The sequence below is a fragment of the Oryzias melastigma genome, linkage group LG22 (genome assembly GCF_002922805.2).
Source record: "Oryzias melastigma strain HK-1 linkage group LG22, ASM292280v2, whole genome shotgun sequence".
Lineage (NCBI taxonomy): Eukaryota > Metazoa > Chordata > Actinopteri > Beloniformes > Adrianichthyidae > Oryzias > Oryzias melastigma.
Genome location: NC_050533.1, coordinates 2,037,764 through 2,054,884, shown reverse-complemented (window position 1 = coordinate 2,054,884; position 17,121 = coordinate 2,037,764). Strand labels below are relative to the sequence as shown.

The following is a 17,121-nucleotide window of genomic DNA, read 5'->3' as shown; positions in this document are numbered from 1 at the left end:
GTGAAGTTTCACACAATTTTTACTGTTTAGTTCTTTTTTTGTGAAGTGCTCAGAAAATATAGATTTTTTTCCCTTATTTCCCTATTTTTCATAGTTTTCAGCCAATAAAAATACACTTTAATATTTAAAAAATCTTTTGAAGAGCTAAATAAAGAATTATTTTCTCTTTAAAAACATTTTACAAGAAAGAGGACTTTTTAAAAAGACAGAAACATCTTCATGTATTTTTGAAAAACTTTATTAGTCATATAATAAAATACAAAATACAACTCCACTGCATACAAAGAACATAAAGAAAGACGCTGCTGGGCTTCCCGCTCGCCGCAGCATCATTTGGCCGCCTGCTGGGCCTGACGCCGCAGCAGGACGTAGATCTTCTCCTTGATCCAGTCCTTGTTGTACGGCTGGTACGTCTGCGTGTCGGCCCGATACCTGAGGCAGCAACACAACGTCCGTTACCGGTTTGATCAGTCTGAATGTCCTCAACACAGCACAAAACGTTTTTAGATCACATAAGTTAAAGAAGAAGTTAAGGACTGAAAGAAAAAAAAATTCAAATTAAGAGCTTTATTTTAAACAGCTGCCTTCAGAAAAATACGGTTTATTGAGAACTTCATGCAGCTCTAGAACTTTCTCCTTCTGACTTACACCAAACAGCTGAGGTCGGCGAGGTCATCGATGAAGTCGAACAGCTGGCTGATGTCGTACGTGATGGACGGACTGTTGGGGTTCATCCTCTTCAGATGCTCCTCGTACATTTTACACACTCCTGAGAACCACAGAAGAAGCAGAAATGTTTCCCATCTTGGAGTTATGACGGATGTTTCTGTCAAGATCCTTCTAATAAAGATTAGAATCAAGAGTTTTTACCAACATATTTTTAGCTATCACATTTTGAAAAAACAAAATACAATAAATACATTTAACATATTTATTATCATTTCAATATTTTGGAAAAAATTTAATATTTCACTTGTTGCTGTGTATGACAGAAATACTTTGTATGGTTGTTATTCTGCAAGAACATAAAAGAAAAAGTTTCTGTCACCGAGATCCTCGTCTCAAAGAACCTGGATAAAAGTCGACCTGCTTTGACTTTGAAGTCACAGATCTGATGGTGCTCCGGTCTCTCCTCGGGTTAGAACCAAAGCATGTTGGGACACATCGGTTCCAAATGAATCAAACAGACCTTCTGCTGGAGCCCAGAGTCGGGACTAAACATCGGAACCTTTTCTGGTTCTAGTCGTCAAATCCTGGAAACGTCTGTCCTGATGATGGTAGAAAAACACCTCCAGTCCACGATAAAATCGACTCCCTAAAGATCACTGTTTGACAGCTGGAAGTATTTTATCTGCACTATTTTCCTTTATTTTTTAAGTGATCCATCCATCCTGCTTCCTCCGGTTTAGAGTCGCTGGAGAGCTGGGGAAGGTGGGGTTGACTCTGGACGGGACACCGGTCCATCACAGGGTCACACAACCGCACACTCACACCAAAGGGTCAATTTAGAGCAGGGGTCAAAAACGTCCAAAACAATAAATAATTACAAGCAGTTTGTCCTGAACCGTGAGGATCTGGGTTTGAACCCACAGTAGGCTTTTTATTTTTTTAATACATAGTTGCATTTTATTAGGCATGAAGAATACATGATTGGTTTAACATCCCTATCAATATTCAAAAAACAAAAACAAACCAAGGGTTTTAAAGACTAGATCTATGTGTGTTCGCTATGTATTACTAAAAAAATAACTCATGCCTATAAAGAAAAGACATTCTAATGACATTCAAAGTCTAGAGAATTATTCTTGTTAATATTTACAGTAAAGTGTGTTATGTTATTTAGCAAAAAAACAAACAAACAAAATAAAAAAAATTCCGCAACAGAATTTTGTGTGCAGGATTCAAACAGTAATTCTTACATTGAAGAGAAATTCTATGCACAGGACAAACTGCCGTCACCACGAGAATTCCTAAGATCTGTGAATGTTTGTCACCTAATAAAGAAAGTATCCCACAAAATGCTGAGTGAAGAGCTCGCTTGACTTATCACAAAACATTTGTTTACAATTCTTAAGAGGAGTCAAGTGTTTCTGTTGTATCAGAATGTTGGTTTGGCACTTTGATGACTACAAAAAGAGATTTATTTTTTGTTGGCTGCGACAACAAAAGCCTGTTGGCTGCTTTGATATTTTTAGGATAGGATTGTATCCGTTTAATTAAAAATTATTGTCTGATCCTCTTTAAAATCTGCCTTTCATATTAAGTCTGTATATTTAAGAACTAAAAAATGAAAATGTCACATTTTGAAACAGCCTCCAGTCCCTGTGTGAAGCAAGTGAGAGTGCTATTTACTGCACCTCCATGTAGCCCGTTGTTTAAAATGATTTTAAATGTAATGTGTGAACTATAAATAGTATCTTTGTGGTTTTAGTTTGTCTTTTTCTGCTGTAAACAATATAGAATTACAAGAATCTGAAAACCATCCAGACGTAAGAATCTACCGAGACGTCCTGCGATGTTTGACATCCAGAATGTTTTTATGCATTTTGATGTGGCGTTTAAAGTGGCAGGAACCTGAAGCCACAGCTTACCTTCCATACACTCGTTGACTGACTCAAAGTCGGCGTACGTTCGCCCCTCCGGCCTTTTTGTGGGCTGAACCAGCAGGATGGTGTGAGACTGAGAAAAACAGACAACTCTGAGCAGTTATTCATTTCTGTTTGCAAATAAAAAATATATTTTAAAACTATTCAACCAAGGTTTTATATACAGGAACTAAGCCTTTTCACAAAAACTTAAAAAAAAGAAGCAATTTGACGGCTGTTTATACAGCTTTTAGGAATGTGATTGGGCAGAAAACTTTCTTCATTTCAATTTAAAAAAGAATTTAGAGTAAATTATTTTCTGGAATAATAGGCTGCTGTGTAACCTTTTTTGTATTTTTTCTCTCTTAGCTTAATACTTATAACGTAACAGTATAACCACGCTCCAATATTTTATGTACTTATAGAAAAATCCCAAAACATGTTTTCGTTTTAAGTAACAATATTTTTTCTCTTTTTCAGTACGATCAATTATCTGATTTATTTGGAACTTTTTTTTAATTAAAAGAAGCATAATAAATACATACAAACTTCAAGTTTTATTTGCTTCAAAGAGCACCTGTACATACGCTAAGTTTCGTGTTCACAAACGCTGGAAGAGAAATGTAATTTTAGCTAAACTAGAGAAAACACAGTATATAAACTCTAAGACAAACCCTTATTTATAGTTTAGAAAAAACAAAGTGCGTGTAGGAAGAAGAACAAACCATTTTCCGCCGTTTAAATGGATGTTTCCAGTCAAATCTGAAAACCTAGCTTGAGCAAAAATAATGCTAACTCTCACACCGGAAGTTGAGAAGCTGACAACATCCGGAGAAGGACACGGCGCGTTGCATGCTGGGACAATAAATGAATAAAAGAATAAACTCAAAAATGTTATTTTTAAATCTTTTTCATTCTCTATTTTATGGAAAACCTGGACCCAGAAATTTCTGATGTAATTAATTTTATTATTTTGTGCAAACATTTCATTAATTTTTGTTAATAAAAACACTTGTTCTCCGCTAGACATCGTCTTGATTTATTTATCTGGTAATTTTAAGTGTCTAAAACGCATTTCAAACAAACAAACAAAAAAAAGACAAAAAAGTAATTCATTTATCAAAATATATCAAAATTATTGTGTTTTTAAAGTGTATCTTGCTTTACCCTTAACAATTTTTTTCTCTGTTCTTATTATTTTGCTCACTCTGCCATTTTTGTTCTTTGATAACCTCATTTCAAATGTTCGCTCACCCTAACTTGGTTTGTATATGTATAAATAAACTAAAAACAAACAAACAAAAAAAACATACCAAACAACTTTGCATATAGGTTTTTTCCTTTCATCTGCCTTTTTTGTGAATTCAAAGAACGCGTGAATTTCAACAACCACTATAAAGAACAGTGAAACTACTGAAAGAAGCTGCACAAACTAAGCTTGACCTGCTCGCAGCAGCTTCGTTTGAACGTTCTCAAACAGTCTGTATGGCGACAAGGTCAAAACAAGGAGCAGATAAAAACATAAACTGTGTTGGTAACGATTTAGATTCATGTCGTGGGAAAATAACCTTTTTCAAGTGATTGTGTAATAATTGATAATTTTCAGTTTCAGTTTCAGTTTATTTTGAACACTATTAAAACAATAAAACAGTCAAACAGGAAACAAAAGAGTAACCAAAAGAACAAGTACCCACTTGATATAGTGTTCAAAAAGGGGTGGGAGGAAGTTAAAAAAAACTTATTTAATCCCACCCTCTTAGCTAATTTAAATAATGCTACTCAAGCCTATCAACTTACTTTGTCTCAACAAAGGAAAAAAAGTCACAAAAAAAGAAAAACAGCATACACACATGGAAGAGAAAAAAAAAAAGATCCATATATATGTAAACACCCGTACACAAATGTATATACACGTATATGCCTGTACACTTACATATATGCACTAATCACTTTACATCCACAATAGCCCCTCATTTATTTATGATTATATAGTCATTAAATATTTTTGACCTGTATTGAATTTTGAATAACCTTATTGATGGACTATTTTTGATTTTGTCATTAATACTGTTCCACAGTCTTGCACCACAAAAGGAAATGCAGAATTGTTTTCTTCTGGTACGAGTTATATTTATTTTAAATCTAAATTTTATTTTGGGCTTTGTGCATAATTTGTGCAGTTAAATAATTAACCAAATCTTTTAATTTGAGTAATTTTGAGTGAGTAAAAAGTGGATGAGTATGATCATAATAACCAGCTTTATGTATGACTCGTATAGCCCTTTTCTGAAGAACAATAAGTGGTTTTATTGATGTAATGTAATTGTTGCCCCAGATCTCTGCACAGTAACTAAAATATGGTCAAATTAATGAACAGTACAACATGTGAAGTGATTTATAATTTAATAAGTGTTTTACATTGTTTAAAATGGCAAGACTTCTGGATACTTTATTTTGAATTTGTTTAATATGTGGTTTCCAGCTCATTTTATCATCAATTATAACCCCCAAAAACCTATTTTCATGAACCACCTCAACTTTAACTCAATTTATTTCTAACTGTATCAATTCATTTTTGTTATTCTCAAATACCATAATTTTAGTTTTATCTAGATTAAATGCTAGATTATTGCAATCAAACCATGCTTTAATTTTTTTCATTTCATTGGTAGCTAAATTTAACAGTTCATTTAGATTTTCACCAGAACAGAAGATATTTGTGTCATCTGCAAATAAAACCATCTTCATCGCTTGAGATACAGAACATAGGTCATTAATAAACAATATGAACAACTTTGGGCCTAAGACTGACCCTTGCGGAACACCAGAAATTATATTCATTTCAGAGGAACAAACATCACCCAACTGGATGTATTACCGTCTATTTGTTAAATAACTCTTAATCTATTTAAGTACCAAAGCCTCTAAATCCATATTTTTCCAGTTTGTGAAGCAATAAATTATGATCAACTGTATCGAATGCTTTTTTTATGTCAATAAAAATTCCCACTGCGATTTGTTTTGACTCCAGAGCGTTGGTTATTCCCTCAACGGCTTCGATTATTGCAAATGAAGTAGACATGTTGGCTCTGAATCCATATTGGTTGTCCGCCAGTAAGTTATGTTTTGCTATGAATGTATCCATTCTTGAACTGAAAAGTTTTTCAAGTATCTTGGAAAATTGTGGAAGCAAAGAGATGGGCCTATAGTTGGTAAAGTGATGTTTGTTACCAGTTTTTTTGTATAGAGGTATGACTTTAGCTATTTTCATAAGGTTGGGAAAGGAACCCGAATGAAATGACAAATTAAAAATATATTTTAATGGTATTAAGATCCCATCGATCACCTGTTTTACGACTTTCATATCAATGTCCATATTGTCTGTTGAAGTTTTATTTTCATATTTTTTTAACTATGTCCAATATTTCTTTTTCCTTGATGGGATTTAAGAACATTGAGTTACTATTTCTTTCAATTAGATCATTCAAGTGATCTTCAGTGGTATTTTGTTGGGAGATGCTTTTCGCAATATCTGGTCCAACATTAACAAAGAAATGATTTAACTTGTCAGCCATTTCCCCACTGTCAGCCACAACAATATCATTGTCCAGGAAATATTCAGGTATGTCAGAGTTTCCAAGAAAACTATTAATAATATTCCATGTGCCTCTAATATTATTTTTATTAAAACTATTTTAAGTTTTAAAAAAGATTTTTGTAAAAGTCAGTGGATATATTTTTATTAAACTGGTGTGGGTTATCTAGTCTATTCAAAATGTTCTTAAATAGGTAATAGACCATTCAACATTTATTTTTATGGAAAACTGTAGGATATTTAGTAGCACATATCCCTATTCTTTTAAAAAAATGTTTATATTCACTGTTATCTTTTTTCTATTATTCAAATCTTTTTTTATGTATACTGATTTTTTCTAAGCCATTATATTGAATAATAATTCTATTTTTGACATATTAATGCTCTACTGTTGAAATATTTTCTCAAAAAATAAAAAAGAAGCAATTTCCACAATGACCAGTAGATGGCGGTAATGCGTTTTAGTGTTGATCCTCCCACCGGCATCATAGACCAGAGGAAGAAACAGGAAGCGTAGCCCTGTAGCCGGATGTTCGGAGAGCTGGGAGGAACAACAAAGAGGAGGAGGACGGAGTTCTCGGGCTTTAAACCTCTCCCCTAAATGCCAACAAACACGTTACCGGTCATTTGTTAAAGTAAGATTTCTCTCGAATATTCGCTCTTGTTTATAATACACGAGGTCTGAGGTGCGCATGTTCGCCCGCGTTAGCCGCCCAGCGTTAGCCGTAATGTCCCCTTTGGCTAACCCGCCGATGTTTACGCTTTTTAGCAGCTAAACTCCCGCGTGAGTCCTAATGAGAACCGGTTTGTTAACTTTTATTTTAGTGATATTCGTCCGTTATTATCTTATGACGTTACTATTTACAGATATGCGGTTTCAATGTATTTGTAAGTAGTCAAAAGTGAATGAAAGTCGCATCCATATGTAGGTTAAATTTCACTTATTGTAAGTTTATCGTGAGTAAATAATCATTTAGTGTTATTAGCTTCACTCAGATGACAGGAACCTTAAAATTGGATTTTTATAAACTTACAATTCCTATAAATAAAATATAATATTCACCACTTTTACCACTATTTTTTTTCTTTTTCATTCAAATTTTGTTGTATTAAATGTCAATTTTGTTTTTGAACCAGCCTTTCCTCATTCTTTGGTGCCTTTTTTAGAATTTGTTGAACTCCATCTTTGCAGAGCTCTTACCTGAATCCAGAATGACCGGATTTGGGTTCTCATGTGTTTTCTTTTTTTTCCAGGTTCAGAGGTCCTGGTTTGCATGAAGACAAGCATCCACCAAGCCAGCCATGGCGAACAACGCAGAGGATGTTGAAAACAATGTGGTCAGTATGAGACCTCACCGTGTTCACTCTCAGACATGGGATTACCCAGCATTCTTTGGGGCTCACAGAATCATCGTTCCTCACTCATCACCGGAGAACTTCTAGCTTTAGTTTGTCGTCTGTGGACTTTTGCTCTTTAAAATGAGCCAAATCTAATGCTTATTTGATCATAAATTAATTATAACAAGTGAATGCATCACTTAAAAATTTTAAAGATCACAACAATTAAAATAAAAAAAATAAAAATAAAGAAACATTCAAAGGAAATGATTTGTAAAACAAAAGTATTTATGCAAATTGAAAATAAAATGTTAAAAAAAGAAACTAGAAACGGTGGATATTCTGTGATATTCTGTGATGGTCACTGATTGGACCATAACGTTTGTTCACCGTTTCAACAGGAAGTTATTTGGCGAAATCTTCCGACAGAAGATATTTCTTTAAGTTTCTGACCACGCCCACTGCAGAAGTCCAACGATTGATCAATCAACATCCTTCTGGTTTCTGTCATCATTTTGATTTCTGGAAATTACCTTTTGTTTTCTGAAATGTTTATTTTTCTGGAATATTATTGAGATGTTTCAATATTTTTTTCATGATTTGTTTTGCTTCTTTATTTGTGGTTGTGAGCTTTAAGATGTTGATGTGATTTACATTTCAGGGCCACCGTATGAGAGATAATGAATTTTTAATGACTTAATCAGAAACCAGGGCTTGAGTTTTTATGTTTATAATGACTGTGGAGTTAAGTACTTCCTTCTTGACCCTCAGAAATCAAAGTCCCTTTTTATGACCTCCTAGCAACTTTAAAGTCAAAGTTTTGTGGCGATTGCAGTAAATGGATCCACAAAGTACTTTGATGGACTGTTTGTGATGAAATAACCAGATATCTGTCAGATTAACATCTTCTGGACTGAGTCACAGTCAGTGTGAATATTTTACAGAGGTCTGGTCCCTTCCTCCGCTCAGATTGCTTCATGTTTCCCCACCACTCCGTGTCTGAACTTGTCTTTTGTGAAAGAAAGTTCAGGAAGTTTTTGTGGTTTTTGTCTGTCTTTGCTGGTTCTGGTCTTCAGACAGAATGAGGGATTCTAGTCTTTAGTGTTTTCTGTGACTTTGGAAGAAGTTTGTTTCTTATCTTGAGCTGAACTCTGATGTTTCCTGTTGATTCACCGGCTGTTTGTTTGGAAAATCCAGATAAGTGATGATTGGTTGAAGGCTGTGAGTTGCTGCTCATTGCATTAAGGACATCAGACATGAAAACATCTCCATGTTCATGTCTGCGAACTCAAGAGTTTATGTCTGATTTTTATTTTCCCGCTGATTCCAGTTTTGGCTCCGACTGTCAGCAGAAATTCACAAACCAGTTCAGCAGCAGCTTTTCGTGTTTGTTGCTGAATCTGGAGGCGGTCGCATAGTTTCTGCTATTAACCCCCCAGCTGGAAGCATGTTGTCATGGAAAAAAAGGGGGTGGGGCCCCAGAAACTTCTCTATTTTTCTTCCTGACCCAAACCTGTCACTTTAATGACCCACTTTGATGAAAATTGTGTTTTTAAGCGATGATGGAGACATATATGAAGAAAATTTAGCTTAAAATTAAATTTCTAGGTATTTCTTTGTTCATATTGTGGTGAATCAGAAGCAGATGAAAAAATGCAGTTTGAAAAAGATCGTATTTGTCAAAAATCTGGTGGGCGGGGCCGCAAGCTCCCCATTGTGATACATCCACCCACACAAATAGATCCATGAACGTCTTTGTTTTCCTCATCTGAGCTGGAATCTGGATCAAACTGAAAAGCTCTGATATTTCTCACTGTTTCTGTTGATGATGTTATTTAGTGGCTTTGAGGGGCTGTAAGATAGCGGGAAAGAGTGTAAACAAAGGGATGATGGGAAATAAGTGCAGGCTTACTCACTCAGAGGTGAAAATCTAATGAACTCCTGCCGCTCTGCAGAAACTATGTTCTAGAAACCGACTCCGATTTTACAATTTTAGCTAAAAGCGGCATCATCAGAATGGAAAAGAGCGCTGGGAAGGTTTGAAAACGGATCAGAAGATGATCAGGGTGGAGCAGCAATTACGTTCCATTTTCTCTGTGGAAAAACATGTTTGCACAAGTTTAATAAAATTCCAGTTTCCCTTAATATTCAGTTGCTGTTCATGAAGTCTTGATGGGGCGGTTCATTTTTATGTTCTTATCCAGAACCAGAATTGTTCATCCGGTTCTGTTTATCGGCAGGTTTTGTTTTTAAAGACGTCCCACTCCGATCATCTTTGATTTACTCTTAAGGAAATACTCAGAAATTCAATTTTGAGCTTAATTTTCTTTATTAGAAAATGCCACAAGAACATGTTAAGGACACATTTTATAATCAGAGTTGGTCTTTAATGTGGTAAAAACGAAGTGTTGGATGAGTTTGGATCAAAATAAAAGCTGAAGAGTCATAAAAGGAGCAGAAAACAACAGTTTCTCTGCTTTAGCTCACCGTTCTGCACCACGACTGCAAACATCCGTCACCGTTACGCTGCAGCTGTCTCATATTTGGTATAAAAGTTCTGTCCTGTCCCAGCAGGACCAGCCCGAGCCCGCCGCAGGCCCAGAACCCCGGCGGCAGCAGCAGGGGGGGACACGGTTGCGGTCCAGAGGCAGTTCCAGCGCTGGTGGAGGTGAGGGTGGAGGACCCGAGCAGAACGGGCATCCGCCCGCCGCCCGTCCATCCGTGCAGGAGGCAGAGGAAGACGAGGATGAGGAGATGACCCTGAAATACGGCGCCAAGCACGTCATCATGCTCTTCGTCCCCGTGACGCTCTGCATGGCTGTCGTCGTGGCAACCATAAAATCCGTCGGCTTCTACACTCGAAAGGACGGACAGAGACTGTGAGTGTTTTCATCAGCGCTCTCACATCCACCTGCAGGAATGAATGCAATGCAGCTTCTTAGCCACTAGGGGGAGGTAAAGCCTCAAGAACAGACTGGATGAGACTCAAACTTTTGTTCTTCTCCACCTTTACAGGATTTACACGCCGTTCCCCGAGGACACGGACACGGTGGCTGAAAGAGCCGTGAACTCCATCCTGAACGCCACCATCATGATCACTGTAATCATCGTCATGACGCTGGTGCTGGTGCTGCTGTACAAGTATCGCTGCTACAAGGTACGCAAGAACGCTCCCAGTGTGTGTGACAGGAACCTTATGGTGAAGCTTTTACCAGACAGTGGAGATCACATCAGACCCGGCTGGTGTTCTGTCAGCTCTGCTCACGTTCTAAAAGTTTACCTACATGTTTTGGTGTCAAAACATATAAAAAAAAAAACACAAAAAGTTGCTGAAGTTGCAAGAAAAACTTACAAAATAATAAAGGAGGAACTAATTTCGCAATGATTGATTTAGTAACCTGTTTCAGCATAGGGTTTCTAAATTCCAAGGTTCATCAAACGCATCACTTTAACTTTGTGGTTATTCGTCTTCACACACGGTTTCCGTTCTGCAGAGACACGTTCCTCAAACATAACTTATCCTCTTCATTTTTATCAAACTGAACTCATTTAAAAATTTACAATTACTGTCAATTCTGACCTTATTATTGACGGCTGCTTGTGAAAAATCGTTCTTTCTTTTAGAAGAAACGTTGAAGTTTAGCGTTTTGTCCATTGACTGTTTGTGAGAACTGGACTGAGCGAGTGTGATGTCATCCAACTAAATTTAGTCCATTTGGTTGCCTTTTTTTCATGATACGGACAGTGCCGTTTTGGAGCCAGAGGTTGTCAGTCAGTAGTGGTCTGAGTTGGTCTGAGTTATTGTTTCTATGACGACCACTCTCACCAATCAGGAGTGAGCTTGTTGGGAGGCCACACCCCTACTGCTTGATGGTGGGCTATCTGTCAATCAAAGGTTGGATGTTGGTTTGGGGTTCATGAATTGTTGGACGACTCCATTGATGTTTACTGGAAGTGAATGAGTGGCCCCGCCCCTCTGGCGTTCCAAACAGGAAGTACCCAAAATCCCATAGACTTCTATACAGAAATAAACATCTGTTACCCAGTCGTTCTATAGGTCAAAATAACCATTATTTCTCTAATACCTTTTTTTAAACATCTTAATAATCTTCTTTTTTCTGTAGTTTAAGTTATAATCTGACCAATCAGAAGCCTTAAATATAAAATAGGCGGAGCCTGCTGGCCTCCACGTCCAACGTTCAAAACTTCTGACAGATTTCGTGTTGCCTGCTTTCAAGTAGAATGGGTGTGGCCTTCCAACAAGCTAACTCTTGATTGGTGAGCGTGGTTGCCATAGAAACAAAGACTCAGACCGACATGGACCAATCACTGCTACTGATGACATCTGGTTCCAACATGGTGGTGTCCATATCGTAAAAAAAAAACAACGGTGACTGAATTGACTTAATTTGGCAGGAACCAGAAGAAACCACTTTCTGTAGAAAACGTCAATATACTGTCGATGATTTGGACTCATTGGTCAGACTTCGTGGTTAGGGTGAAGCTAACCCGCCTCCTCTGTCTTCAGGTTATCCACGGCTGGCTCTTCCTCTCCTCCCTCTTACTCCTCTTCATCTTCTCCTACATGTACCTCCAGTAAGAAGCAGCTTTTCTTTTGAAACTCTTTCCTGATGCCGGTGGCTGGTTTTCCCATCATGCATCTGTTTCTCCCGACAGTGAAGTTTTTAAGACCTACAATGTGGCCATGGACTACTTCACCCTGGTGATCATCATCTGGAACTTCGGCGTGGTGGGCATGATGTGCATCCACTGGAAGGGACCTCTGCGTCTGCAGCAGGCCTACCTCATCATGATCAGCGCCCTCATGGCGCTGGTCTTCATCAAGTACCTGCCGGAGTGGACCGCCTGGCTCATCCTGGCCGTCATATCCATCTACGGTAACCCCCCATCTGCTGTCTGACCCGTGACCCCCCACCCTTTGAAGACGGGGCCTCATCTGGTTTGTTTCAGGCCGTGCTGAGACTGAGGGTTTGGTTTTCTCAGGTTTTAGAAACATTTTTATGAGCAGAATCTGGATAAAATAAGATTATCTGGATTTATTGATACATAACATCCACGAACTTTGATAAGACAAATGAAATGAGAAAAATACAGCCATGTTTTGAAGAAAGTCTCCAGAACGACAAAAACTTTTTCTAACATAAAAATCCCTTAAAACTGTCAAAATGTAGATTTATCGATACATAACATTAGGTCTGTCAACGATTAGTCAACGTCGACGACCAACCATTGACGATTAGTCGACAACACCGACCATTTGTCAACGATTAATCTACTAATCTCCAATAATTAGTCGTCCAATTGCAAATGATTAGTCGACTAATCGTCAATGGGTGGTCAACTAATGGGTAATGGTTAGTCGATTAATCGCCAACGATTGGTCGACTCTTTCCAACGATTGGTCCATTTATTGTTGCCGATTGGTTGACTAATTGTCGAAGATTGGTCAACAAATTGCCAACGGTTAGTCGATTAATTCTCAACGGTTGGTCGACTATTCGCCAGCGATTAGTCGACTAATCGTTGACGAATAGTCGACTAATCGCCAACGATTAGAATGTAAAATATTGCAGAACTTTGAGGATAAAAAAAGATTTTCAGGATTTGTTAAATGATCCAAAACTACAGTGAAAACTAGTGTTTAGGTTTTGTTTACTGAAGTTAATCAGAAAATTAACAAAAAAAAACATTTTTATAGGGTAACCAAACAGAGAAGTTGGAGGCTAACTCCACTCTCAGTCAAAATGTGAAGATCCAGTCAGAGGGGCGGGGCTTGGGGACAGGGCTGTTAAAATTACTGGAATAGATCATGACGTGAAACTTGACCTATCATGAATTTCAAATGCAATACCTCCGTTCAACCTGTAGGGGGCACAGATGGTTTTTGACCATATTTTCAGGAATTAAACAAGTTTTTTTTGTCAAAAATTTGGCAATGACCGACAGACGTCACTTTTAAAGCCACATCTATAGAGGTCAACAGCCAAAAAAATAATTTAGGGTTTGGTTATCCATTAAACTGACAAGAGTCTTTGTGTTTTTATCGGTTTTGTTGATTCTGATCTCCTGTTGTAAACAAGAATAAATCATGTTGATTTAATTCATATCATTTTAATTTAATACATCCACGTAGCCAATTGTGTCTTTTTTGTGCTAGCATAGAGCTTACTTAGGACCTTAAGCTGTTTATCTTTTATAAGGTTAAATTGAAATTAGAGAGATGTAAAATGTCAATTTCTGTGAATGGGTCATAAGCAGTATGACGTCATGACGTCACCTTTTCCAAACTTCTCTTTACATAAGCAATAATCGTTGACTAATCAGAATAACCGGCTACTCGACCACTCCATGAATGGTTAGTGTCAGTCCTACCTACCATCCATGACCTTTGATGATGGAGAAGAAATGAAGGTCTCAAGAAAAATACAGTTATGTTGAAGAAAACGCCCGATTTATTTTTTGTTTGTAATTTTCTAACATAAAACCTAAATTAAATCCGAATTATAGCTGTAACACGTGAAAATGTCGGCGTTTCAGGCTTTAAATTACTTCCATATAAATCAGAACGTCGACGGCAGAGACGGTAATTTCTCAAACTGCACGACCACACACTTTTCAAATGATGTCTTCACTCTTTATTTTAACCGTGGCGTGTTTCCAGCAGATGGGTTTATGTGGGCGGAGCCTCACATCTCTGGTTTCTCCTCCGTCCCACAGATCTGCTGGCGGTTCTTTGTCCTAAAGGACCTCTGAGGATCCTGGTCGAGACGGCTCAGGAGCGGAACGAGCCCATCTTTCCCGCTCTCATCTACTCCTGTGAGGTCGCACTCAAAACATCCCATAATATTTTAAAACCCTGTGTGCCTTTATTGTGAAAGGTCACTTCCTCTCTTGTCTTTGGACTAAACTTCTCTTTACAAATCAAAATGTCGTCACTATCCCCCCCTCTAGCTACAATGGTATGGCTGGTCAACATGGCCGACACGGGCGGTCCGAGGCGGGACTCCACTGAGGTGGCTCCGCCCCCACAGGAGACCCCTGAAGGTGAGCTGGGCGTTCGGTTTGAGCCGGTTTCTTCCCTCTTACCAGTCTCTAACGCGACCTTCATCTTCGATCAGCGGCGGCGCCGGAGCCGGCGGAGTCTCCGCCCCCCGTGAGTCTGTCGCAGGACGACGGGGGCTTCACCCCCTCCTGGGTCAGCCAGCAGGAGCACCAGCTGGGGCAGCTGCAGTCCACCGAGGAGAGCCGGCGGCAGATCCAGCAGATGCCCACGGCCCGCCCCCCCACGGAGGAGGACGAGGAGGAGCGTAAGTGCTGCGAGTCTTAGGGGCTGTAAACATCGGATGTACCTGTCGCAGGTTATTTATGGAACGAAATTTTAATCATCTACGTTGGAACGCTGAAGCTCCTCCCACACAGCGAGTTTATGAAAACATCTTCTGACAAACATCAAGCAGTGAATTTTTTACTCCCATCTGAATAGAAGTGAAGGATGTGAATGTTACACACACATCCCGTTCAGTCTGAACGCCACATTAGGTCTCCGCCCACCTGCACCCTACAGGGATAGGCTCCAGCATCCACATCACACCAAACAGGAAGGAAACGGGTTTTTGAAAATGGTTGTTAAATTTCAAGATAAAAAACAGTTTTTCTGCATGAAGGAGAAACATTTAATTATTCTGAGCGTCCCGTGCGTTCATTAGGAAGTCGTCGTCCTCAGTAATTGCTGGGTTTCACGTGCACATCCACACGTGCACGTGCTTTAGCTCTTCTGCCGTCCTCACAGGCGGCGTGAAGCTGGGGCTGGGAGACTTCATCTTCTACAGCATGCTGGTGGGGAAGGCGGCGGCCAGCGGCGACTGGAACACCACGCTGGCCTGCTTCGTGGCCATCCTGATCGTGAGTGAGCGCCTGACAGTTTCATGCCGTGCTGCTCCGCCGCCGCTCTGAATGTTTTCTCTGTCCCGCCCCCTCCCCCAGGGCCTGTGTCTGACCCTGCTGCTCCTCGCCATCTTCAAGAAGGCGCTGCCCGCTCTGCCCATCTCCATCTTCTTCGGCCTGGTCTTCTACTTTGCCACGGACAACCTGGTGCGACCCTTCATGGACAAGCTGGCGCTGTACCAGTTCTACATTTAGCAGCACGCCGTGACCCCCCGCCCCCCACCGCGCCCTCACACCGGCACAAGAGCACGTCATGTCGCTCAACTTCCCACTAGAGACAAATCCACCGCCCTCAACGAAAGCCAAGATTCTCAAAGCCTTCACCGGACGAGCGGACCGTCGGCGCCGGTTCCGCTCCGATTCTGCGGCGTCTGATTGTAGAGGACGCGGCGGTGGGATGGGTTTGGGAGGGGGTCAGATCGGTTGAAAAGAGGGAGCAACTTACAAGTTTTATTGTAAAACGTCCGGAGGTGGGACGGCACCGCCGGGGCAGCCGAGGGTTCAGTGCCTTGCTCAAGGGCATTTCATTCTTTACCTGTAGTAGTCGTTGCCGTGTGACTCCATCACGGGGGTACCTGCTTCATCCTGGGGGGTGGAGTCTTTTTGTTTTCTCGTTGTGTCCAAGGATTGTAACAAACTCTAAACCTTGAGCTGCAGCTCACCTGGAGGCTCACCTGGTGCTGTTCGGACCTAAGCCCCGCCCCCATCGCTCGCTCAGCTTCCTGCAGCTGCACGCTCCTTTTCTTTTCTTCATGAGGAACTGAGACGTTCTTCAGTCGACCTGGAGAAATGTTTTCTGCAGGAACGGCGTTTGTTTGATCACTGAAAACGGATTCTGTTCTGATTCTGAACTTAAGAGTTTGAAATTTTACTGCTTTAAAAAAAAGATTCTGTAAAAATATCAGAAGATGACTGATGGACCATTTGTTGCACTCAAGTTTGATTCTCGCAGATGAAACACAAACTAGACGGGAGGAAATCATTTCTCTGAGCCGGCTTCTTTCCCTCCTGTTTTTTTTTTGTTTTTGGTTATTTGAGGAGTTTTTGGTGATTTGCTTTTCCCGTCTCTCACATGCATATGTGTTATGCAAAGTCATTCAGAGTTTGTTCTTTTTTAATAAAATGTGAAACAGAAAATGTCTTTGTCACTTTTTTAGGACAAAACGAAACTTCCTGTTTGAAGCTGGTTTGAAAAACAAAATGAGCTGCAGTTTACCAAATAACCACTAGGTGGCGTCTGAAACGACAGCTGTGAGTCATTCTGTTACAAATCCAACAAGAACTTGGATTTTATTGGTAGTAAAACACTTGAAAACCTGCAAAACATAACATCAAATCCTCTGTTTACACTTTCCTTCTGGGTTAGTCTTTACAATTCAGTGCTGTAAAAATATACATGATTACAAAAATAGACAATCAATAAAACATAAGCAAAATCAATCAGATTAAAAGTTAGAAATGTAAAAAATTAAAGCTGGATTGATAAAAATGATTAATCCATTTAAGCTTAATAGATCAATAATTGAGATCTAACGCAAAAAAACTAAAGTCCACTAGCTTGATGCTAATGGGATTTCCCATAGGGCGGCTAATGCTAACGTCCGGTCGACCTAAACATATATTGTTGACTAAATTAAC

The 17,121-nt window shown here is 39.3% G+C and overlaps 2 protein-coding genes across 5 annotated transcripts; one reads left to right on the top strand and one right to left on the bottom strand.

Annotated features, from left to right (window-relative positions):
* Positions 1-220: 220 nt before the first annotated feature.
* Positions 221-3,462, bottom strand: LOC112150112 (enhancer of rudimentary homolog). The gene is made up of 4 exons (XM_024278124.2): positions 3,311-3,462; positions 2,592-2,679; positions 649-769; positions 221-432 (listed from the first exon to the last, which is right to left on the bottom strand). The coding sequence occupies exons 1-4, from the start codon at positions 3,311-3,313 to the stop codon at positions 330-332; spliced, it is 315 nt and encodes a 104-aa protein (XP_024133892.1). The 5' UTR covers positions 3,314-3,462; the 3' UTR covers positions 221-329.
* Positions 3,463-6,653: 3,191 nt separating this feature from the next.
* Positions 6,654-16,620, top strand: psen1 (presenilin 1). 4 transcript variants are annotated; one of them, XM_024276072.2, is made up of 11 exons: positions 6,654-6,815; positions 7,435-7,518; positions 10,093-10,397; positions 10,534-10,675; positions 12,047-12,114; positions 12,196-12,416; positions 14,257-14,355; positions 14,491-14,583; positions 14,658-14,846; positions 15,329-15,441; positions 15,523-16,620. In XM_024276072.2, exons 2-11 carry the CDS (start codon positions 7,483-7,485, stop codon positions 15,676-15,678), a joined length of 1,422 nt encoding a protein of 473 aa, XP_024131840.1. In that variant the 5' UTR covers positions 6,654-6,815; positions 7,435-7,482; the 3' UTR covers positions 15,679-16,620. The 4 variants fall into 4 exon arrangements, with proteins under 4 accessions (XP_024131840.1, XP_024131832.1, XP_036065826.1 ...); XM_024276064.2 differs by having other exon boundaries at positions 10,090-10,397; XM_036209933.1 differs by lacking the exon at positions 6,654-6,815 and adding an exon at positions 6,874-6,964.
* Positions 16,621-17,121: the final 501 nt, after the last annotated feature.